This window comes from Camelus ferus, chromosome 20 (genome assembly GCF_009834535.1).
Source record: "Camelus ferus isolate YT-003-E chromosome 20, BCGSAC_Cfer_1.0, whole genome shotgun sequence".
Classification (NCBI taxonomy): domain Eukaryota; kingdom Metazoa; phylum Chordata; class Mammalia; order Artiodactyla; family Camelidae; genus Camelus; species Camelus ferus.
This window is the reverse complement of record NC_045715.1, coordinates 24,015,592-24,041,198: the sequence shown is the minus strand read 5'-3', so window position 1 is coordinate 24,041,198 and position 25,607 is coordinate 24,015,592. Positions and strand designations below refer to the sequence as shown.

General features: G+C 39.8%; 2 protein-coding genes across 12 annotated transcripts in view; one reads left to right on the top strand and one right to left on the bottom strand.

The window, feature by feature from the left end:
- MAPK14 (mitogen-activated protein kinase 14) overlaps positions 1–22,121 on the bottom strand; it is a 62,002-nt gene extending 39,881 nt beyond the window's left edge. The window contains exon 1 of one of the 4 annotated variants that reach the window (XM_032462932.1): positions 21,580–22,121. In XM_032462932.1, the coding sequence (XP_032318823.1) occupies positions 21,580–21,695 (116 nt within the window). In that variant the 5' untranslated portion in view covers positions 21,696–22,121. The remainder of the gene's footprint in view (positions 1–21,579) is intronic. The other 3 variants (XM_032462934.1, XM_032462933.1, XM_014568240.2) reach the window with 3 other exon arrangements.
- A 60-nt stretch (positions 22,122–22,181) lies between these two features.
- Positions 22,182–25,607, top strand: part of SLC26A8 (solute carrier family 26 member 8) — a 53,066-nt gene continuing 49,640 nt past the window's right edge. For 6 of the 8 annotated variants that reach the window (XM_032462927.1, XM_032462929.1, XM_032462926.1 and 3 more), the window contains exon 1: positions 24,053–24,338. The gene's annotated coding sequence lies outside the window, so the exon portion shown is untranslated. The other 2 variants (XM_032462923.1, XM_032462924.1) reach the window with 2 other exon arrangements.

Here is a 25,607-nt window from a genome sequence, read left to right as displayed (position 1 = left end):
ACACAAAAACAGGCAGCCACCTGCTCTAGATGAGCCAATAGGCTGGTACACAAAAAGCTGGATTCTGTCTGTCTTCTCTGCCCAGGCCTCCCTGCCACCTTGCCACCATATGCTGTCTGATCAGAGTAGAGGCTTTGAAAACCACCATGTTTTCAGGACAATGAGTTGGCACAAAAATTTCTTGAGCATCTACAAATTTTCTATCACTTTCTAGAAGCTGAGATACAGTATGGAGTAAGTCAACATATGACTGCCCACAGGGGATGGGGGAAGAGGGCAAGAGCAAAATAATAAAATGATTTCAAATAGTGATGATTGCTATGACTAAATAAAACAGAATAATGGGCAAAAGAGAAAGCTGGTGGAGTTATGTTACATTAGCTAGGATGTCTGAGGAAGCACATTTGAGCTGAGACAACTGAATGATGAGAAAATAGCACCACTAAAGATAGAGGGGAAAAGAGCTTCAAGCAGAAAAAAAAAATTCATCAACATTTATTGAATCTTTACCGCATACCAGGAACTGTTCTAAGCCCTTTACATTAATTTTTTTAGTTAACTCTTTTATTCCCCAACACCCCTAAGAAGTAAGTATTATCATTCCCCAATTTACAAATGAAGAAACTGAAGCACAGAGAGGTTAAGTAACTTGCCCGTGGTCACAAAGCTAGAAAGTGGCAGAGCAAGGAGTCTGGATCCTGAGCTCATGCTTTTAACCACTTTGCAATGCTGCCTCTCAGAAGAGCAGGTGCAAACCAAGGGGGAAAGAAATGGAAGTAGAAAAAATAAGGCATGCTGGATTAACAGAAGAAACATGGTCTGTGTAGGTGAAGCATGGGGAGCAAGGGGAGAGTGGAAAAGAAAGGGGTCAGAGATAGAGGCTGAGGCTAGATCATACAGGACACGTACAGCAAGAAACTTGATGTGTATTTTAATTATGTTTAGAGACTGGGCTAATTCCATTATGCCTCATCCTCCTGTTTATCTTGGTCTCTAAAGGGCACATTCAAGACTTTCAGATCATCCATTATGACCAAACTATCTTCCCCATATGACTGTATTTGCTCCAGAAGTTCCCTTCCCTTTACCCCCAAATCCTTAAACTATGTTTCTGCTCTTCAACTCCTTTTCTGAAACTTTCCTCCACCTCTTTGCTTTAACAGAAACTAGCCTGTACCTTGAAGACACTACTTCTCTTATAGCCCTGCCATGAGAGTGGATATTCTCTCTCATATCCCAAGTACCTCATGGCTAGCAGGTGGGGTAGATGTCCTTCTTGCCAACCATTTCCACTTCCAGACCATCACTTTCCCCTTGATTTACAAAAGCTCCTGCTCATGACTGTTTCTGCCTCTTTGTGGCTGTTATCCACTGACCTGGAATTTTCCACCATTCACTGAAAAGTTAGTTTCTATCTCAAAGTCTCTCTCCATTCCCAACTTCTGTCATCATTCTTGGCAACTTCAACATCCAGGTGGAGGATACGTCCAACTTCCTGGCCTCTCAGTTTCCTGACCTCTCCAGGAAACTCCACCTTATCCAACCACCTCCATGGTCACACCCTGCACCTCTACCACCACCAGGAGCTGCCTGCTTACAAAACTGTGAATGCCAGCACTGGTTTTCCATCACAAACCTCCTATGCCTTTTAGTTTACTTCTAGCTTCCCTGTACCCTGACTACAACACTTCATTGACTGTTTCTATCCTTCAGCCCTCCCCTGTCCTCATTTCCGTTCTAGCCTGTGTGGGGGCTTCCTTATGCCCTCCCACCCTCTCTCTCTGATGTACTTACGTGGATAAAGTCCAAGTTTGGATGATCCCAACTATTTGATTCTCTTTGTCTGAATCTAAGAACTAACTCTGAAGAAAAAAGAATGCACAGTCATACAGGCTGGTTTCACTCTTAATTTCTGAACTTAACCTCAAATGCTCTCAATACTGCCACTTTTTTTTTCTATTAAGTTCACTTTCCTACTCAAAGTCATCATTTGACACCATCTCTTTCCTCAAACTTCCATTTGTACACCCTCCTTCTTCAGGAGCTGCCCTTGTCTTCACTGAGAAGAAAGAAACCATCAAAAAGGAGCTCCACCTGCCTCCCACTAAATCTGCAAACCCATGTGCACTTCGACCCATCTTCTCTGCTTTCTCTATTGCTGTAACTGAGGACACATGCCCTTTCCTTTAAAAATTCAATACCTCAATCCATGCTTTAGTGTCATCCTCCCTCATCTTCTCAATGACTTCACTCCTTTGTTCCCCTTCTCTCTTCTTTCTCAGCTTCTCCCTATTTCCTGGATTGTTCTCATCTAATTAAGTATGCTCTAGTTAGTTCCCACCCTCAAAAAAAACAAAACATTTCCCTTGAAAGCTCCCCATCACAGTTAAAATTCTCTACTGGTTCTCAAAGTGTGGTCCCTAGACCAGCAGCATCGATGTCATCTTGGGATTTATAAGGAATGCAAATTCTCGGTTGCCATCCCAGAGCTACTGATTCAGAAACTCTAAACTCTGTATTTTATCAAGCCCATCACATAATTCTAACACACAGTGAAGTTTGAGGACCACTAATCTATATCTCTGCTCCTCTGTAGACCAACAGCATTGGCATTATCTGGGGGCTCCTTAGAAGTGCAGAATTTCAGGCCCTAAAGTAGACTCTACTTTTTGAGATCTCCAGGTAATTCACATTTGTCTTAAGGTTTGAGAAGCACAGAACTACAAGATCCACACAACTGACTCATTTCCTCTGCTCCATTCTTTCCTCAATCCATTCCACTGAAGCTGTTCTTTTCGGGTCATTATTAACCTCTATTACCAAATTCAAATGGCCACTTTTCTGGATTAGCCACCGACATGGTTAACACTTCCCCTTTCTCTAAACACTTTCCAAATTGCAGTCCACATCAGCACATTCTACTGGTTCTCTATGACCTTCATGGCAGCTCCTTTTCTGTCTCCATCGCACGTGGTTCCTCTACTTGTGCTCTGTATGCTGGAGTTCTACAGGGCATGGTGCTGGGCCCTCTTTTCTCCTCTCTCCTGCATTCTCCTAGATGATCTCATCTGTACGCATGACTTTTAGTTAAATGCCATCTATATATTGAAAACTCCCAAATCTTTGTGTCTCACTGAAATCTCTTCTCAGAATCTGACTGCGTACATAGCATCTCTGTATCAAAAACATATAAGCAGCTTAAAATGAGCAAGTTAGGCCACCCAGAACTATTCCTCTCCCTGTCTCCTTTATCTCAAGAAATGGACATTTTATTCAGTTACTTAAGCTAGATATTTGAGTGTCATCCCTTATTTTTCCTTTTCTTCCAGCCTCCTGGAACCATCCAAATCTATCAGAAAGTCTTGTGGTTTCCACCTCCAAAATAGATCTCAAATTCAACTTCTCTTCACTTCACTGCTACCATACTAGTCTATGTCACCCTCATCGCCAGCCTGTTTTCTAAGACTGGTCTCCCTGCTTCCTGTTTTGTTCCCTTTTAATATACTCTCCACAAGCATTCAATATAATCCTTTAAAACTATAAATTACATGACACCACTCCCTTGTTTCAAATCCTTCAAGGAATTTCCTTAGCACATAAAATAGAATACACATCTCCTACCGCAGCCTACAAGGCTCAGGTGATCCGACCACCATGACCACTCCACCCTGCTCCTGTGCTACTCCTTCCCTCCCCTCAGCCACTATGTTCTGAATGTGCTGGTTCTTTTCTGTTCCTTAAACTTTTCAGTTTACAGGTAGTTCCTGGTTCCTGAGACGCTCTTCTGCCCCACTTCCATCTCTACTCCACCCCACAGATGAATCCTTATCCAAGCCTGGGCTTAGTCACCCCCTTCAGAAGTGCATTGAAGGGTTATTATAACTGCCTCAAGCTGTTATTCTGTCGTCATTTCCTTCCTCATCCTACATAAAGGGGTTCTCTCCCACTCCCCTTGTTCCTATAAGCCCATGAAATAGTAACTTCTTCCCTCTTGGAAGTACCAAGTACGTTCATATTCTTCTCTGAACCTCTCACTGCTCTAGTGAGTCTGGGAAACTGGCCACTGCTCCTGTGTGACCCATCCCCTTCAGCTCTCCACCTCACATTCTGCCTACCTCCTCCGCTGGTGAGCCTGCTGGGGTCTCCTGGAGCAAGGAATGTCAACCGGTTTCTAACTGACCTGCCTGTGACTGAGTGTGCAAGTCCAATTCAGTGTTGAAGAAAGAAGCAGCCTACTTGAGCCACCTGTCCAAGTCATTCTCCATGCCAGCTTTACAGTAATAAAGTACATATTTCACCTGTATTTGACCCCTGTATCTATTCAGCAAAAGCAGGCTAGGATTAATCAGTACCCTACAGATCCCAATAATCACAATTTATTACTATATGTTTATCTACTATTCAGCAGTGGTTAAATAAGGACTGAGGCTTTGGTGTTAGACTGTCTGGATTTTAATTCCAGTTCTGCCACTTAGCAGCTGTATAATCTTGAGGAAGTTAATTAAATTTGCTCACCCTCATATATAAAATGAGAATAATGTTTATATTTAATCTGTAGGATGTTTGTTAGGATTAAATGCAGTAACGTCTGTAGTAGGTTTACCAAAGGGCCTGTGGTCCATGGTAAAGCTCAAATATTTGACATTAATAATACCTGCCTTTCCCACTCATCATAAGCACCTTGAAGGCAGGAAGTGTCTTTTGTTTTATTCACTATTATATTACATAAGACTTAGCTTAATGCCTGGCACATGGCACATTCCTAATAAATTCTTAACAAAAGGAAAAAAGACTATTTTATAATGCAGTTTTCTGAAATATGAAAGAAAAAACTTCAGCTTTACCATTTGGCTCTCAACTTTTATAAATTCAACAGCATCAAACAAGAAAATGATATTAATGTTAAAAACTTACATTTGTTAAGTGCTTTTTATGGCTAAGCATTGGTTTTAGATCTTTACATCAATGAACATCTTTATCATAACTTTACAAGAAGACATTATTATTACTAGTTTATAGATGAGAGAACTAAGGCACAAAGTGGTTAACTAATGGGCTCACATACAGAAAATGGCAGAGCTGGCATTCAAATCCATGTGGTATGTTTCACAACTGAATTCTTTAACCACTAAACCATAACAGAAAATCAAGTTCAACTTAGCTAAAAGTTCAGCCCATTTTAAATATATTCTAATTGTATAGACCCTGCTTTTCTAAAATGTTTCCTACTATAATTATTTTTTATATGGAAAAAACTTTTTCCTGTAATCTTACACCAAACTGGGATAATATTAATGAAAAGTATTTCATGAGAGGTAACTTTCACTCAACATAAATTACTTTATTAATGGGAAGTTTCCAATCCCTGAAGTTCTACTACTGCCTATGAATCTAAAACACTAAAGGATTCAATGATGTAGTATCTCACAAATACCAAAATAACCACTTCCTTAGTACTTACTGAAATACCTTCCTCATGAGACTCTTTGTGGATACAAAAGAAACAGTAGACATAGTACCTGATGCCACAGAACTTACCATCTAACTGGGATGATGAAATACACATATATGAAAGCAAAGAATGCCCAATAATACCCTGCAACTACTATAGTTGGACACTTTTTTAAAAGTTGGGCTCAAAAATATATAAACTAAGTTTAAAAATATAAAAAATATATAAAGTTGGGTTCAAAATACATAAATGTTCACTGTAGCCTGTTCACAAGAACAAAACCAGAAACTGCCTTAATACCCAATACGGCAGAGTTTAAATTATGGTACATTCTCATGTACCATGTATCGCAGCCATTAACAAGAATCTCTACATACTAATATGTACATCTTATACTGTTGATGGGAAAGAGAACAAGTTTCAGAAGTAAAGAATGGTCCCATCTGTGGGGAAAAAAAAGTATACTCATCCAGGTATACACACATAAGCAGAAAAGAAATGTCTAGCATACTCAGGACTCTTAACATTTTTGCTTTTTTTATATTTTCCTATCCTGATTTTTTTTTTAAAAGTGAGTTTATATCTTTTAAAAAGTCACTAGTAAAGTCATAATCATAAGTCATCTGTGCTCTTCTGTTACCCTATAACAAACAAAAAGAGGCATGCTTTCTAACTTTAATAAAACCTCTATTAACAATTATATTTCCTTCAACTGATACTTACATGGCTATACTCAGAGTATATAAATTTGTATCCTCCATACCTAAGCCACAAGCATTTTCCATTCTACTAAACAATCATTTACAAAAATTTCATTAAATATCTGAACCACTATCTATACTCATTCTCACTGATGGACTTTAAAGCTATTCCATTCATTTACACAAATAATACAAATACTACTACAATGGACATCTTAATTCACATTGCTTCCTCCGTAATTGCATGGTTTCCTTAGAACACACTAAAAATTTTTACTTCAAAGTAGAAGTACACTCCCACCTTTTAAAACATATTTTACTTACCAAAGAGAACAAGCACGAATTGTTCAGAAAAACTGCTTTTTGCTTATTAGTTAGTAATCCTCATGGCAAAAACTGCTGAGGCAAAGAATATACGTTCCATCACTGCCCCCACCTCTTCATGTATTTAACTTGCTCCGATCTAGCCTCCTGTTTCTATCACTAATCAAAGCAGTTTTTGGAGAAGAAATTGTATATTTCATCCTAAATTGAACACTGTAATTATCAAAACAGAAATTCCTAATAATTTTTTAAAGATCACCTGATAAAACCAATTAAGGAGAAGAAACTTAACTTCATTAAACTACCTGATATTATGCCACATTATGTGAAATGTTTCATTTAATCCTTGTAATAACTTTGTGAGATAGTTATATTTGCTTTCCCAAATAAGAAACTAATGGTCAGAAACCTTATTAGCAAGTCACCGAAGGGCATATAACTCGTATATAGTGGGAGGCAAACCCAGATCTGTTTAATTTCAATGCTCACTCTTTTTCCAAGATACCAACCTGGAACAACCCCAGGACAACCCCAGGATCAGCTACTGGCTTTGCCTTTATTATTGTACTTACTAGTATTACCAGTTGGGAAGATTCCTCTTAATCACATTTTAAAAATTGTAACTACAAATTAAACCTTGTTTTCATGAACAACATCATGAAATGGAATTATCTTTATGATGATCAGGTTCTCCAAACTAAAATCCAGGACACATTGCTTAATAAGTTTTTCCCCTCAATTGTAAATTCACAAAGTTATAAAATTAATTCATGTTTTATAAAAACATTGCTATGGTAAAAAAAAAATTAAAGGGAAAGATAAAATTCATTAAAAGCAGATATTATATGTCAGAATGTCATTGTCACTAATTGATGCTGAATGTGAGTCCACTGCTTAGGACACCATAATATTCACTAAATAAAATTTAGTGTTTTGTTACACATTCACACTTTCCTTCCCTCTCCCCTGTCCTGAAAAAATTTGGTATACTAGATTCTTAACACCTTAATTTTAATTTCTAAGTTTACTTATATATACCCTGTTTTACTTCACAATGTATTTAAAGTAACTGAGAACTGTATATATACAATTTGACATAAGAGTAACTGATTAGGGGGAAATAAATAAGTAAGAAATTCTGTATGGGTGAGGATAGCACACAAATGCATATCATGAGGTCCTTTCTGAACACCCGTTAGAGGTGGGTCCCAAATTTGGCTCTGAGTCCACTAAAGCCAACACAAAGAGAACATAACCAGTTAAGACATGAGTCACAGGAACCATAAAATAAAAACAAACCAGGTACTCGGAGAACTGAAGAGAGGCATAATTATTTCTGTAGTAAAACTCTTCTGTAGAAGAGTTCCTCCTGTGTATGTTTATGAAGGAGACACTGTATAATGCAGTAAAAATGTCCTAATCAACATCCTTACACAATTATAATAGTGGGTTTCAGATGGTTCTTTTCTTAGAGCATCCATCAGTGGAGACTGTTTCCTAAGGCCAAAATACAATTCATTACTAGCAAAGGCAGGAGAAGACAAAACAGCATGGTGTGCTGCTCTCTGACACTTCTCATCCAAGAGGAAATCTCACGTGTTTTTAGAAAAATAGATAATAAGCTCCATATTTCTCAGACAATCCTCCAAAGGTGGTTTCCACCAACTGAGCTTTTGGTACGTATAGAGACATAGGGGCTTTGTGTTTATGTGCCATGACTGGCACCTTGCTTGGAGAGTGCTTATGTTGCAAGGTAGAAGCAAATCAGTATGCTTTAATAGCCAGCAGACTTGGTAGGAAACAGAAGAGAGAGAACTTCTTAAGAAAGGTGAGATGCTGCCTAACGAGGTCAACTGCCCACGTCCACAGAGCATAAGAGTACAAATGACTGCACCCACCAGGATTTTCATCAAAAAAAAAAAATTAGGTTTTCTCCAATAGAATGAAGAATGAGCAAACACCTGGCAATTAGCTGAGTAATTTCTGGGGGTCGTAAATGGCTTCACAATTTCTTTTAATGGTCATAGATGACTTCTCTAATCCCTGAATGATGTTAAGGAAAAATGAACCTTTAATAATGGTTAAGAAGACAATACAATTTTACTTATTTTTGGAAATTAATGAAAATATTTTAATGTATTAAAATCAGTAGTTACACTGAATTAACAAATTCTCATTAACACATCAAACTCATTTACATATCTACTTGGAGAGAAATAATCTGCAAAAGATGAAATCTGTTTTCCATATAATTTTAAGCTTTTTTACAATTGAATTCAGGTTAATTGATAACGGTTTTCAAAATGTGCCTTCTAAATAACTAATTCAGATGACTAACTTGGAACTTTCTCTCTACCCATAATACTTAATACAAATTTCAATAAATACCATACTGGAAATATTTTTGGCATACATCTCTACCACAGAAACCTACTTTTTCTTCCTTCTAAATTCAGACAAATGTGCAAGTATCACTGTAGTTTTGATGCTATGCTCTGCACTTCCATTTTGGAAATAATGTCATGAAAATAAAGGCAAAAACTAGAACTCAAGTTTTGACTTGGGAATTTCAAAAAATATGTTTCAGAGTAGCAAGGGACTTAAAATTGACTTTAAAAACTCAATATTTGAAATATTGGCAGCTTTCTTTTGGTATCTTCACTAACTCTCAAATACCTTGCTTAAGTATCTACTTAACAATTTGATTTTTAAATCAAAATGATCTGTTTGCACAATATAGTATTTAAAAACAGAATTCAGTTTCTTACAATAACTTTCATACTGATAGAAAGAACATCAGAAGGTATTGTTACAAGTATGTGCAATATGACCAATCCTCAGTTTCAGTTTCCAAAAATTCCTCTCAAAGAGGCTTAAAACATAAATGACACATGAAAAACCTTATCAATAGTTAAGTAGTCCAGAATGGAAAAATAGGAGTCACTTAATTGAAAACTTGCCTTGCAGAACTTAAAGTTCAAGAACTTTTATGCAAATTCAATATTTTCACAAAAACCTCATTCAGATAGGAAAATGTATTTGTGATAGCATTTATTAGGGACATTAGCCATGGGGTTGGGACTCAGAAGGACAACATATATGCTAAAACTTGTCATTCCTAGTCTGGTCCAATTCCTGCAGCAAAAGCTTCTAAGCTACTGGGACAAAAATCTTTTTCACAACTGCTTCAATTTTTACAAGGCTGATGAAAACTAACATTCAATAATGTAGAAATTTACTTGGTTTGCAATCTGAAAATCCAAAACCATCTGTGATCAAAATGCAATCAACCTTCATTTTCTGCAAGCTCCATTTGAAAAAAGAATGATTTTGTACACTTCTTCATTGAAGCTTTAAAAGCTACAGTGGTGTCAGTTAACACATTTCTTCGATTGCAAATGGAAGTATATATCTGCATCAAGAACAATGGTTTTCCCATATTGATTGCAAAAATATTATGCATGGATTATTTTATTTATCTTACAGGGGATTATTTTCTAAAGCCTTATTAGAATGTTTCCACCAGGGGTATATATCTTCTCTACTTTTATGTGTTTGAAAATTTCAATAAAAAAATGTTTCAGAATTAAATAATTTTTAACTCCCTTCAAGCAAACCTGAAATATTAAATAGACTAATCATATATTACATTCTAACTACTTAGTATTACCATCCATCAACTCTGCCTTGCTGCTACAATTAAAACTCTTTTACAGTAATAGTGTTCATAGAATTCATATCCAGAAAAGCACCCTACAAATATATGCTGTGAACATGACTATAAATGTACATAACAGGCATTAACATGTCTTCACCTGTTTTGGGTTTTGCTCAGTCTGCGACTCTCCATTTTATATGACATATATACATATACATATATTTTTTTTTTACAGTAACACATAGGATGATTAGTTATCTATTGTTAGATAATAAATTACCCCCAATTGTGGGTTAAACAAGATTTAGCATCTCATAGTTTTTGTGAGTCAGGAATTTGGGAGCAGCTTAGCTGGGTGGTTCTGGCTCATGGTCTCTCCTGAAGTTGCAGTCAAGACGCTGGCCCCAGCTAGAGTCATCTGAAGACTTTGACTGAGGCTGGAAGATCCACTTCCAAGACGGCTCGCTCACTTGGTGTTGGCAGGCCTTGGTTCTTTGCAATGTGGACCTCTCCATAGGGCTGCTTCAGTTGTCCTCTCAACATAGCAGCTGGTTTCCCCTAAGGCAGTGGTTCTCAACAGAGGGCAGTTTTACCCTCCAGGGGACATCTGACAATGTCTAAGATGTTTTTGGCTATCACAATTGCGAGTGTGTGGTGAGGGTGGGGGATGCTACAAGCATCTAGTGGGTAGAGAACAAGGATACTGCTAAATATCCTTCACAACAAATAACTATCTGGCCCAAAATGCCAACAGTAGCAAGACTGAGAAAATGTCCTAGAGCAGCTGATCTCAGAGAAGGAGCAAGGCAGAGGCCACAATGTCTTTTATGATCTACTCTCAGAGGTCATACTCCATCATCCTGCCACATTCTATACTTTAGAGAAGTGAGTCACTAAGTAGAGCCTTCACTCAAGGGGAGGAGAATAAAGCTCCACCTCTTCAAAGGAGGAGTATCAAATAATTTATGGCCATATGTTACATCATTACACTTAGCAACTTCATTTTTTTCAAACGTTTAAAACATCTTGCTCACTTTTAGGAATACTAAGTAAGAACTTTTTCAGTGCCCTAGGGAAAAAAGTCACTGAATTCCATCTAACAAAGCTGCATTAACAAGGCTACCGAATAGTCTTTGTCTGCAATATTTTGATAACCTGATCTCAAAAAACTCTGTTAAGCATAAACATAAGCCATCTGATATAGAGAAAAGTAAACTAGTAGACAACAAATTTGAGTTCTGGTTTCGGTTCTGGCACTTCTTGGCCAAAGCTTCTAAGAGTCTGTTTCCAAATCAATAAAATGGGGGTGTCACTAGCCTTTTTTATCTTACAATGTTGTTCTGAGGCTCAAATAAGATAACTACGTGAAAGTACTTTACAAACTGTAAAAAGCAGGTAGTAAATGTTCCAAGTGGAAATGAGTATGCTATTATATAATAGTTTCATGATCAGCTTTCAGCATGGGATTTATCACACAGTAAATTCTCAATATATATATTTTAGGTCTCTTGTTCTCAAATTTGAGGTTGAGTGTATGTTTGAAATAACAGTAAAATATGGCAGATTATTAAAATATAACCGAGGGTCCAAATCCTTGATCATCTGTTGTCATGCTATGGATAACTAAAATATAGTTTCTACAAGTTAAAGTGCACATTTATTCAGCAATTATTAGACAGGATTTAAGAACTACTATAATCAGGAAAATAATGTAGCCCATACTTTTAAACAATGAACTGAAAAAAAGGTATTCCTTTATATATTTGTTTCCCAATGTAGACTGTGAGGGAGAGCAGAAACTATAATTTATCTGTTTATCCTCAGAATCTAGCCCTGTGCTCAGAACATAATGCAAGACTAATAAATACACACAAAAGCAGATAGTTTCTGACCTCAAGGAACTGAGAAATCTAGCTGGGGAGTCAGAATGAATAGATATGCACATAAATTACTAGACTTTTTACAAAGGAACACATTTGCTTCCTCCAATCCATTCTGAAACACTCCAGTCAGACCAATTTTAAAACATTTTTCCTTGCTACTTTACAACTCAAGAAATTATAACAGCTTTCTATTGCCTAGAAAAATGCAGTTGCCTTAATCCTACCCCAGACCTAATTCTTAACTTCTGGGGGTAGGACCCAAGCACTTGTAGGTTTAAAATCTCCCCACAAGTGATTCTGAAGCACAACCAGACTGAGAACCACAATTGGGTTCACCTTATCTGAGATATTCCTCTTGTCAGGCCAGTCCATTTATATCTAATTCTCTTAGTTTTCTCATTATCTCAAAATATTCCCTTCTTTAAAAATGTTCCAAATACTACTCATCCTTCAAAATAATCTTCAAATTCTTCTTCCTCCATAGAATATTCTAACTACTACAGCCCACAATGCCCCCACGTCTCTATATACATCAGTACCTTTACATACATAGTTCATTAGTATTTTATGTCTATTTCTTTTATACACTGGTGGGCACTGAACACTGTCTGATGGATGGCCAACAGATTTCTTTCACTATAGCAAATCCAAAACATATGAAAATATACACACATTTCCAACTTTCAAAATTATGTTGCCTTAATACCTAGAGTTATAGAAATCTCCAGGCAATTGGCTCACTCGCTGATTATAATTTCCATGACCACTGTTATTCATCAGTGCTAATGATAAGCTTCCTTCAAATATCAGCTCCACATACTTAAGACTGAAGTACACAAGGTTATAACTACATACGGTAGTTAGTGCTACGTCTCTGAGATCCTCCTCTAGAAGTGTGTAGAAAAATAATCAGGAGAAAGCATGAAACATTACATTTCAGTAGACTTGAAATCCAAAAGGTTAGACATTCTTGACGTTAGCTTTGGAAGTACAAATGTGGATGTACAGTATATCAATGAGGCCACAGTTGACATTGTATTAGAAAATGAATTCAAAAGTAACATGCACAGAAAAGTACAGTGTTTCCTTTTGGAGGTGGAAGGTTCAAGTTATCCTATCTTGTTTTTACTCAGGACCAATCAATCCAAATATATAGGATTGTATAAGCAGTTCTCAACCAGGGGTGATTTTGTCCGCAGAGGACATGTAGCAATGTCTAGAGACATTTTTGGTTGTCACAACTGCTGGCACCTAGTGGGTAGGGTAAAGGGATGCTGCTAAATATCCTATAATGCACCAGACAGTCCCCTGCCCCCCCCAAAAAAAAAAAAAATATATATATATATATATCTCCACCGAAAATGTCCATAGAATAAGTAATCTGAGGTTATACTGCATTCGGGAATGTAAACACAGCTTGATAACACGTACTGTCTGCTTTCTTAAATTTGCTGTTTTTTCCCTTTTGCTTCCTTTGGCATCACTATCATTTAATTTATTGAGATTGCTAATTTCAAAACGGATCATTTGAAGCGTAAGGCATTTAGGACAATAACTGAAGAAACAGAAAATGAAACAAGCCAAACTTATAATGTCAAATGAGGAAATTATTAGAAGTACATCAGTATAAGATACCAACATCGATATTTCACTTCAATTTAATACTAAGATCATTAAGGAGTCATATTTTATTATACCAAATGAGAAAGATAACTAAGATTTTCACCAGCAGTGGGTAGCCTGGAGAAGAAAACATAAATAGAAACTACTTTTCAAAAGTCTAAGTTCGAGAAGGTTCAAGCTAGTTAAAGCCCTTGATGAAGGATTTGATGGAAGCAGGGGGAAAGAATTAGCTACTGGGGATATTAAGGATAAAGTAATTATTTCTGGGTATAAAGTTTTATCTACTACATGGATAAGGAAATATGAGAAAGAAGAGTTCAATTTACACTTGCATAAACCAGACACCTCAAACTGAGTGTCACAAGACAGACTAAGGGTATAATTATTAGGGGCACATAACTTGTAGGTGAGAAGACTGTCACAGCAGAGACACTACCCCACATGGAAGTTTAAGGCTGGTTTATGCCTGGATCCTTAACCCTCACAGTCCCTTTCTTCCCCTAAAACATAGCCTCCCTGAGCCCTCAGCAGATCAAAAGAAGTTCTGACCTCTTGTGGGCACATGCTGATGTCATCACTTTCTAGATCTGAATCAAATGGAAAGGCCTCTCTGATACAGATTTCAAATATATATCCTCCTACAAAGTGCTCTAGATGTAAAAAATGACCCGTATGTCACTAGATTCAAGAAAGAGACAGAAGAATCTAACAGACGATTTCAAGGGAAGTGCTAGAAATATATATGTAGATTTGAGATGGCAACTTAAGCTGAAAGAATGGAGAAGAGAAAAGCTACAGGGGACTTCGAAAGCAATCTCTGAGAAAGCAACATAAATATGTCCCTTCCAAACTGATATTTTCAAAAGCAGGAACCCTTCCTGCTTTTTTTGTTTTTTCAATCTTTGTAAACAAAACACCTACTACAATGCCTAGCACTGGCATTACCGAATTACGGAATTTAAGAAAACAAAGAGGGAAGTTGGTTTGGTTTGGTGTTTTTTTGTTTTTTGGTTTTTGCATAATGATGTGTAATGCCTGAACCATAAGCTTGGAAAAGCAATCAATGCATACTTGTGGGTAGACTGACAGTAAGACACACGCACTCACATACCTTCCTTCATGTCACAGGCACAGTGACAATACCACCAAGGCCTGAGAGGAGAAGGCTCTGAGGAAAACAAGGGAATCTGTAACAACATCACTCAAAGTAACAGGAGCCAGCATGCTCAGGATCTAAAGTTACTTAGGCAGCGGGCCTAGACAAAATAAACATTTGTTCTTTTACCTTTTTGTTATGTTGTCATGGGAATCTGTGTTTAGGAACACTTATTTTCTGCAACTAGATGATAGAGCAGTAAAAGGGGGGGTCACTTTCACAAAAGAGAGAAGCTTGTCTCTGAAAAGGCAGGGAAGACAATCCTACAGATTTTTATAAGGTTGCTTATGTGTAGAATCATTCAATCTATAAGATTTATTCAAGTTAACAGAGAAGTCATTGGGGGCTAACAGCCAAAACACTAATCATCCAACTGCTACTAAAATTACTGTAATGGGGGAAAAGTAGAGGAATGTAAAGCACTTATGGGGTCAAACAAAACAGAAAATAAATGAGATCTTAAATGTTGAAAAGAAGGTAAAAATGACTTTTTAAAAATGACCCAATAGTAAGAAAAAACCTAGAAGCCCAAAGAAGTTAGAAAACATCCAACCTGCCAGCAGGCTAATCTTCTTTTGTCAGCAGAAGTCTACAGCTAATCTCTTTGCTCCCTTCCTTTTGGCAACAGAAACTTGAAAAGTGAAGTAAGCTTCACATGTTATTTAAAGAGCTGGAGTACCCTGAATTTCTAGGGCCCACCAAAAGTACTGGCTCTAGTACTCTAAGCCTTCTGGAATGAGTGGTGAGCATGGGTCAAGGCTGTGCAATTCATCTGACTCCCTCACCCTACCCTCAACTACAGTTAGCACCACTAATGGGTAAGGAGCAGAAATGAAAAAACAGGGACCCCAGAGTAGAGTGATCTGTGAAAACATAAGTTAGATCACATCTCTCCTCCTCATAACCCTCCATAGCCTCCTCCCTCACTCAGAGTAAAAGGCACCATTCTGACAAAAACAAGTAAGATCTTTTATAATCCCAGGACCTCTGCAGCCCTCCACCCCCTTCTCCTACTATTATTTGCCGCTGCTTCATTCATTTTGAGCCATACTGGTCTCTGAGCTATGCTGGAGAACAAGGCCTTTGCCTTAGGGCCTTTGCACATGCTGATACCTCAGCATGGAATATTCTTCCCTCCCCATCCATGTCCAACCAGTGTTCTACATCACTTCCTTCAGGTCTTTGCTCAACTGTCACTTTATCGCTAAGACCCTGTTTACGCTGCTTAAAAGTACAACACAGTCATCCCAGTATTCCCTCTCCTTGCCTTACTTTATTTTCCCCATAGCACTTCTCAGCTGACACACAATAAATTTTAATTATTTGTTTACTGTCTGCTTCTCCTCGTCCACCCTTAGACTACAGTTTCTTATGGGCAGAAAATTGTGTCTGTTTTGTTCATACTCCATCTCCAGCACCTAAAGAGTGATCCACACACAGAGGTGCTCAAAGTATCAATATAACACACAGAGTCCTATCCTCAAGGAGATTAGCATGAACCCATCCTCCTCTCCCTTTGTCTCCACAATCTTACACCCTATAAGACTCCAAAGTCCAGATCTACCAATTGTCTGAGGCCGAAACTTAGGGGACATTCTAGACTCCTCTCTCTTCTGTACCTCTTCCTCCCCCACATCCAGCTTAGGAGCCAAGCATATCAGAATCCAGGATCTATTTGTCAAAAATGCAGAATTTACAGACCACCGCCTACTTCTTCCCCAGAATATATTATTAAAAGTCTAAAATGCTGGGAAACTGATTAATTTTATAAATCTTTAATACATATGCACTTAATTTATGCAAGCACAATGCAAAGACAAACTACTTCTAATACCAAAAGCTTCATTTATTAAAAAAAAAAAAAAAGGTTTAAAGAGATTTTGTTTTTGTTTGTCCTGAAGAAATAAAGCATGAGCACCACTTCCAAGTACATGGCAGCCACGAAATGAAATTCCTAGGTTTCAAAAATCAGGGGAACCCATTTTATAATATAGTTTTTTTAAGCATTACAGTAATAATACCTCTTGGATAAGAACAAATCAGTACCAAATTTCACAGTAAAGAGCAAGAATCCAATGTATTTTCAAAGGCCTACAGAGGCAGTTATTTCCACTTATATCCTAAACTAACATAACAGAATCACATATAGTCCCAAGTTTATAAAATGTGGACTGAAGAATTTCAAATCAACAGGATTCAAAAATTCAAGAATTAACTATTTACACTGTCTGATAATTCTTTGGGAAAAAATTTAATCTGGGCAATGAGTCCATTTTTGATTTGTCAATTCTGAGGAAGAGATGTGACTTTAAGAAGTCATTACCTCTCACATTAGCTAGGCTGACACTGGTGGGATTGGTTTCATGGAGTCATAGCTCTATGCTTTCAAGTGACCCAGCAATCCCTTCCTTCACAAAAGGAGGGAAAAAGAGAGGCAAACAGCACAAGAGAAAGTGCCCCGACACAATCCAGCAGCCTACGTGTACAGGAAAGGAGAATTCTAAAATGCTGAAACCCCAGGTCCAAAGCAGCACTGACAAGTATGCCATCCCTTTAATGAATGAGTCTGGCTCCTCATGTATACAACTAGGTTAATAATACCAGCCTTCATATACCCAGTGAAAATGGAATGACAATGATTTGAATGCAGGTACATTATAAAGGGTAAAATCTCATGAAAATGTCAGTTAATACTAAAGTGAGGCGGATCCAGCAGTGTATTCTTCTACCTTTGAATCCTAAGCCCCAGGGGCTCAGCATCCTCTGTACTGTTGCCCATGAAAGACAAAGTCAACACAGATCATCTTTGAGGCTGAGTTAGAGGAAAATCAAAAGCAGAGTAATCCTGAGTATCAAGAACTTAAACTGGCAGACCTGAAAAGCTAGAGGTTCAGAATATTCTTATTTTAAAATGGAAGCCAGTGGAGAAGTATCAGTGGAAAATGGGATCTGATAAAGTGTGACTTGATAGCTGACTTGACTCAAACTTTCTTAAAAGTCTCTATATATCAGTAATACAAACATTTGCCGTAGTTTTTAAATATTTATTGGTTGGCACTGATAACATGCAGCTAATCATCTTGCTTTTGGTTACAAATAAAAGCAAATGGGAAGAAAGATCAGCATGGGCCTATTATCAATACTAGAAAAACAAAGGGCACACCCCTCTCACTGATTAGGAGTCAAGAAAGTCATCTCTGCATAGTCAGTAATGACGCATTTTTATTTATTCCTGCCTGGCTCATGCTTAAAAAAAAAAAAAAACCCACACGAAAAAAAAAACCAGAAAAGAAAAGAAAAAAGAAAAGAAAAAGAAAAGAAAGAAAAAAATGATTTTAAATGGTGAATGGCCATTAATACTAAAAAAAATTTAGCATCACTTATTTTCATTATATTTATTTACATACAATCTTGTTCCACAAAGCATTTAGGAAGTTGGATTTGATTTCTTAGTAAATTTTGTCACCTTCTTACTAAAAGTCTTGTTATATGCTTTATATAACGATGATAAATAGAAACTGCACAGCACAATGCCTAGAACATAGAAAGCAACTCATAAAATGCAGTTATTATTCGCATTACGCTATAAATCGTATCAGGGAATGGACTGTCTTGCTAAGTCTTGTTTAGCACTCTATCGCAAGAAACCTCGCCTGCTATCTGGTCCACAGCAGGTATTCAATAAATACTGTTTAATCAATGATTGGATATGATTTAAGAATAATTCTCAACTCTCACCTATTTTATGGTTCCCAGAGCCCCACCTCCTGTAATCAATGGCAAGGGTCTGGAAAACTGATAACCCAGAGGAAAGGCATTTAAGTTCCTGTTTATATTTCCTTAAACTCACCACAAAGATTCTCCGCCCCTTTTGTCCCACAACCACAAAATCAATGCTTTGCAACAACGTATTCTCAAACGATTTTGCTTCATTTCCCCTCACAGACAGTGCACAAAGTTCCTTAAAATTGCAAGACTTAGTTTAGTTCCCTTTACACCTTAAAAAGGAAAGGCATATTTGCAAAACTATCAATTCCCAAATTTCTGGTCTGATTTCTTGATCTTTGATTCACAGTTGGTTATCCCACAGGTTACTACATTTTTGCTTTCCTACTATATATTCAGTACAAATTAAAATACTGAAAATCAGCTTAATATTTTTAAAATTTTGTAAGTTACACATCAAAGTGTATCACACTTCAGAACAAATTAGGAAACTGACACATTATTTCAGTAATGTTGTATTCCTTGAAATAATTTTCAGAGCTTTTTACAGAACAGACTTCAGATCCAGTTCTACAAGTCACACAAGAAATTCTGTGTCACTACTTTATAGTTACAACTCCTATCTGACCTAAAACGGTATCACCAACCTGACTGCCTAACCTTTTCCACCAGACTTGAGTCCAGATTCTGTAAATTATTTGGATTCAATTTGATTTTGTTATTTCCGGAAATTGAATCTGCTCTCAAAAAAATGAAGATGGTGAAAAATAACAGAGGTTACTGAATGGATTCTAAGAGAAATTAGAAAAAAAGTTTTTTACCACACCTGAAAACTACTACGTGAAAGAACTTCAAGTAACTACTCTGAATGAGAAAACACTTGTAAATCTAAATTCTGATATTTTCAATCCAACATGTTACATTTGTTTACTGTCAATTGTCAGATATCGGTTGTTACTTTACTCCATCGATATTAAAACAATCTCTGCCTGCATAGAAAGATACGAGAAACTTAACAGTGGTTGTCTCTGAGGAAAGGAATAGCAAGGCTGGAGACTAAGGAAAGACTTTTCACTGACTATCCTTGTATACTTTTTGAATTTTACACAATGTGAATGCATTATCTACTTTTAAAAACCTGTTTTAACAAAATCACTTCTAAGTGTCAGATACTGCTGAAGTCTATAAACCAGAAAAGTATAGTAGTAAAAAAAAACCAAAAAAAGTCATGTTCATTTTAATGGCAGTTTGCTGTAAATGTGGGTCTCCAGTGCCAGGGCAGTGTTTCACACCAGCAGCAGGAAATCTTGCAAGCAGTTCTTTTCAAGTTCACTAAGCTCCCCATAGTTGAGCTATTCTGCTGTATCACTCCATTAAAGTTTAAACATCATTGGAAATAAAAACTTAAGACTACAAAAATTAAAGTGTCAACTCAAGAATGAAAAATGGAGGTGAACTAATGAGCTATTAAAGAAGCAATGATCCAAGCACATTTTCCAAAACTAGTAAATCAACAGCACATGTACATATATGTATGGTAAAATGCTGCAAATTCCCTTGAAATATATAAACTGCCATACTATAAAAACGGGAAAAAGATGTCAAGCATAGTGCCATCAGCAACATAACTCAAGCAGCCTGAACTAGAAAATGCAACATGATCTGCTGCTGGACACAATTGCACAATCTCAATTACCCAGAAGATTCTACCAAACAGGAAATTCATGCTGGGACTTTAAGAAACACAGGAATTATATTTAAAGATTAACGCATCTAAAAGCCTGGAATTTGTGCCAGAACAAAAAAATAATATTGTAGACCTCTTCAAACAATGCAGGCACATGAATTATATGAATTAGCTTCAGATCAGGAGCTTTCAAATGACAGTAAACCTAAAATACAGTGTATAAAACTTTGGAAGTTACAGAAGTTAGTGAACTATTTCACGTCCAGAAGTTTTATGGTATCATTTAATTTAAAACACATTCACAGTGTGAATTAAAGCTGAGAGCGTCTCTTCCTTCCTTTCCTATATACTCCATATCCTTACGAAAACCACTGTGTACCTCAGCTTAAGTGTAAATTAAGTCCCCTGCAAACTCTCTAAGGGACTTTAAACACACGGTATTTCACAAGAATTATCGCAATTAAAAAATATTTACAATTCCTCCCAGCATTGTTAACTTTTTGATCTTGAGGGCGTCCAACGGATCTGAATCTCACTTGCTCCAAAGGAGAAAATTGTTTTGTCAAACAATACTTAAATGAGCAGTGGTATGTGACTAATCAGTGAGGCCGCCAGTTTCTCAAGCTGCCGTGTGTTTGCAGGCATTAACACCCACCCCCCACTCTATGAAAAGGAAATACGCTTTCAACTGAATCGGAAACACACCACTCAAACTGGCACAGTGCGCACCGAGATAAAGTCGGTATTTTAAGCCCTACGGATAGCTGCTAACTCAAGTGCGAATTCAAAAAGAACGCTTCTTAAAATGGGATTTCGACAGAGGTTTGCAAAAAAAAAAAAAAAAAAAAAAAAAAAGTCCAGACAGAACGCCCTTCGTCCTCAGTTCTGTTTAGATGACCGCAGTCTCCCAGTCGAGCTTTGCCCTTCTGCTTCTCCCGGTAGCTCCCCGGGCTTGTCTGCGCCGAAGGCAGGCTCCGGCGCCCAGGGTGGACGCATCTCGACAGTCTTTCTGCTTCATGCCAGCAGGGAGACCCTCAAAGAGAGCCCCCCGTTCTTGCCCCCGGAGCAGCAAACCCCACCTCCCAAGAAGGGAATGCGCAGGGTGCGAGCCAGGGCCGGGCTCCAACACCATCACCCACCGCCCACCGTGGACCTGAGTCCTGCACACAGCTGACCGTCGACATGGGTGTGCAGGGTGAGGCGTGCAAAGGGTACCTGGAGTGTAGCACAGGGGTCCTAGGCGCAGGGATGCCCTACCCCAAGGAAAATTCCTGCCGCTTGGTGCATTGCTGAGCCATGGGGGCAGGCCTGGCTCTGGGGTACGAAGGACCATCCAGTCAACCGAGGCCCCAGGCCCGATGACACTCACCACACGGAGCCATAGGCGCCGGAGCCCACCGGGGACAGGTTCTGGTAACGCTCGGGCACCTCCCAGATTGTCTTGTTCAGCTCCTGCCGGTAGAACGTGGGCCTCTCCTGAGACATCTTCCAGCGGCGGCCGTAGGGCAAGGAGGTGGCCCTGCGGGGCCCCGCCTGCGCCCGCAGCCGCTCCTCAGCCCTCGTCGCCCGCCGGGCCGGGCGGGGACCCCGCGCTGGCCGCCCGCGCAGGTGCGGCTGCCGCGACCCCGATGACTCCCGCGCGCGCGGCCCCTGTCAGCCTCAGTGGCTTGGGGCGAGCCCTGCTAAGAGGAGGGACACGCTCCGGGGCTCAAGGCTGCGCCCTCCAAGCTCTTCCTGCACCCTCTCCAGACCAGGCCGACTCCGGACTGCGCGGCGGGACTACGGCTCCAGCTGCAGCGCCCGCGGAGGTTCCAGTGGTCGCAGTACCAGAGCCAGCGAACTGGAGCCTCCCGCCGTACTCTCGCGAGAACAGCTCCCGAGACTCTCCGCGAGGCGAGATTTTACCCAATATGGAACCTGCCCAGGGGAGGGGGTTGATGAAGGGAGAGGACGGGAGGAGCAATTCTCGCGAGAAGAGAGCAACAGCTGGTGACCAGAGGTAGGAACGCCCAGGGACGCTCTTCTTCAGGGCGCGAAGGCAGACCCGGGAAGAAGAGGATAAGCAGACAACACATGCCGCTTGCGCCCCACCGTGGTCGGCGGGGCGAATGACTGGCTCGCTGGTGGAAAGTGACAGTGACAAATAGGGTGTCGGGAAAAGAGCCAACAGATCTTTGAACTGTGGGTGGTCACCGGCAGCCGAGCACCTGCTCAGCGGAACCCCCAATTTCTAAGAAATGCTTTCCTAAAAAAGAGAAAATTCCCTGCCAGAAAGTCGTTGCGGTCCCATCTGCTCAAGGACATATGGCTTACTCTTTGGAATTCTGACGAAGTCTGTCCCAAAGGTAAATATTAGCCCTGCATTAAGGTTGAGGTTTTCCACCCAAACTCTACTAGTAGTTCTCAAACTTTTCTAAGCAGAAGAATCCCCCGGAGAATTTAAAAATACAGATTCCCAGAATCCACAGCGAGTTTAATTGGATAGATCCGTGTTGGGCACCAAGAATGTGCATTTTTACAACACGCCCAGGTAATTCAGATTCAGGAAAATCCCTCATATCTCCCTTTGAGAAGCGTTTTTAAAACCATTACTCTGAAGATTTGAAATTGACTCCTACGTTGAAGAGCTTCCAGCGACGAGGATTTTAAGCATTTAAGTCATGCCTCTTGGAGTAAGGACAGTGCAGGCAGTGGTCTTCTGGCAGTGTCACATTGGGCAAGTCAACTGACCTTTCTTAGATCTTAGTTCCAGTTAATGCAAAAGAGGATTCCTGCCCTACATCCCACCTGAAAGCTGAACAAGATAATAAATATGAATGCGCAATGTATTATAACCCATACGTTCCTCCCCCCTCCACTCTTAACCTATTCCTGTGCTAAAGTTTGTTACAATAAGGAGAAGAATTTGATCCTATCTCATTCTTACTCATTTCTTTTAGAAATAGCTAAGTTCAAGCCAGGACACTTCTCGTTACTATCCGTAATTATTTTCTTTTGTGTTATGCAGCCCTTGGAGCACTCAAACTTTGCCTGTCTTGGTCCAGCATCTAGCATAGTGCCTTAAATATGAAAGGTACCCCATAAATATTTGTTGAACAAATTATGAACAATGACCACGATCTCAATTTAGGAGGTGGTGCCAGATCCTCAGTTCTCCTCAAGGATAATTAAAGCCCCAAACCAGGGCCATGGGTGATTCGTGGAATGCTTTCTTTGGATTCAATGTGGCTTAGCGTGGATTCTCTTGCCTATGAAGACATGTTGCTTGAAAATGTTCTAAGCCAACCTGCAGATTTAGGAGCTTTCTAGAAGTAATGGAGGTTGAAGGAGGAAGTGAGACCAAAAATACAACTCATTTTGCACAAATGAGGGGTGGAATGGGGAATCAAAGTGATGAGTCAATGGAAACAAGGACGGAAACTTGGAAATAAGAATTCTAAGAAATTCATATATTTATCCAACAAATTGGGATGATGAAGTGAGAGTGACCAAGGGGATAAAGATGAAGTAAGCAATAATTCACTCACTCATTCAACAAATATGTATTGAATGCCTACTAGGCACTTCTGATGGAAAGGTGATTAAAAAGCAGACAGTTGCTGCCTACCTGGAGCTTACATTAACAGAGGGGCAATCATTCAATTATTCAACGCAAATTTATTGAGCACTTACTATATATACCACATTACTCTAGGCACTCATGGTACAGCAGTTAATAAAAGAGATAAAAATCCCTGCCCTTGTGGAGATGAGACAAATTTTAAAAAGGAATAGGTAAAGTGAATAATATATTAGACGTTAATACAGTAATCAAGCGAGTGGAAAATTGCAACTGGGCCAAGTAGGTCTACAAGGCATAGTGAGACAGTGACAGGAATTGAGCTTCAGAAGGAGGTTAAAGGGTCTTGGCGGGGAGAGGGCCAGAGAGGAGATCTCGCCGGGAGAATGCCCTTCAGTGGGAGGAGCCAGGCTTGTGGGGTTGAGAGCTAGGGGCTCCTTCAGCTTCCAGTTTCCTCCGCACCGTCTGTCCCAAAGGGGTCGTCGGGAGTATGTGAAGTGCGGGGCGCGAGGCTGGCCTCGAGTAGGCCGTCAACTGAGAGTGGTCAAGTGGAGGGCTGGGCGACACAGGTAGGGGGCTTCCACGCCCAGGGACCCCTCTCCCCGCTCTTGTCCCCCGCCCGCCCGCCGGAACGCCCGCGGGTTCGGCCGCAACGGCTCGGAACCGCCGGCGTCCGCGTCCACAGCGCCGCCAGCCCGGCCGGAGCTGCGTCCGACTCCAACGGCTGCCCTCCCGCCCCAGCCCAGGAGCCAGGTGAACCCGGGAACCAGGGGAGCCGCTGCCGTCAGCCCCAGGTGACGAGCGGCGAGGCCGCGGCGGGCCCCGGCTCCGGCGTCGGATGCGAGGAACCAGTCCCTCGTTACCCTTGGGAGTCCCCAGGCGGAGGCTGCGGCCGTCACCGCAGGGCCAGGATCGTTGTGGGCGCTCAGTATGTGTTTGTGGAATGAATGAATGACGGTCGTCCCTGGGAGCTTCCCTCTCAGAGGTGTGGTCTCTACTTTTGAAATGCCGCGTGGAATGGCAATGACAAGAGATTGTGTGTACGTTTGGCAAGCTGAATCCTTCCACACTCTTCCTGTGGGTTGTTGGGAGCCCAGAGCTGGTCTGCTGCCCAAGCCTCACCTGACCACCCCATCCATCTCCTCCTGAGGCCCGACTGCCCAGACGCGCCTCTTCTTTTCAGACATCACTGCTTTTGTTCTTTCAGTTCCTTGTGACGCAGCCTCTTCTCCCACCTCTCTTGGCCCCTTTCTTTTCCTATCAAGTCCTGTTTATTTATCCATGTCCCCCGTGAAGCCACCTTCAACATCCCCACCCCAATAATGAGTTTCTCTCCAAGACGGCTCATTGGTAATACTCTTACCAGGTCGCATTAAAGGTAGTTGTCTGTGTGTCTCCTTGAGGGCTGTCCTCTGATTATTCATCCCCAGCCACCAGACAGAGTGACTGAAAGTTACTGAAAGCAATGCGCTTTTGCAGTGCCTTTTCTTTTTCCACATACATTCACCACAAAAACATAGGTAGTAAGGGGCAAAGGGTTGTTGCTTCTGATGGAATTAAAAATATCTATTTTGAAATTTTGGAAGTGAATTTTACCTTCCCATGATTATCATGATTATAGAGAACATATGAAAGACATATGAGGGGAAAGAGAGTCTTGAAACTAAGGTTCAGGATTTCACATCTATTGGGTTAGTAGTCATAAAATTGGGTTGTATTTAAATTTTTTATTCTATGCTTTTTAAATACTTTCAAAACATGATGTAAATGAATCAGTGGATGACTGAATAAATAGGGGTAGTATGGGGGATGAAGGAGCTGGGTCAAAAGTGCCCATA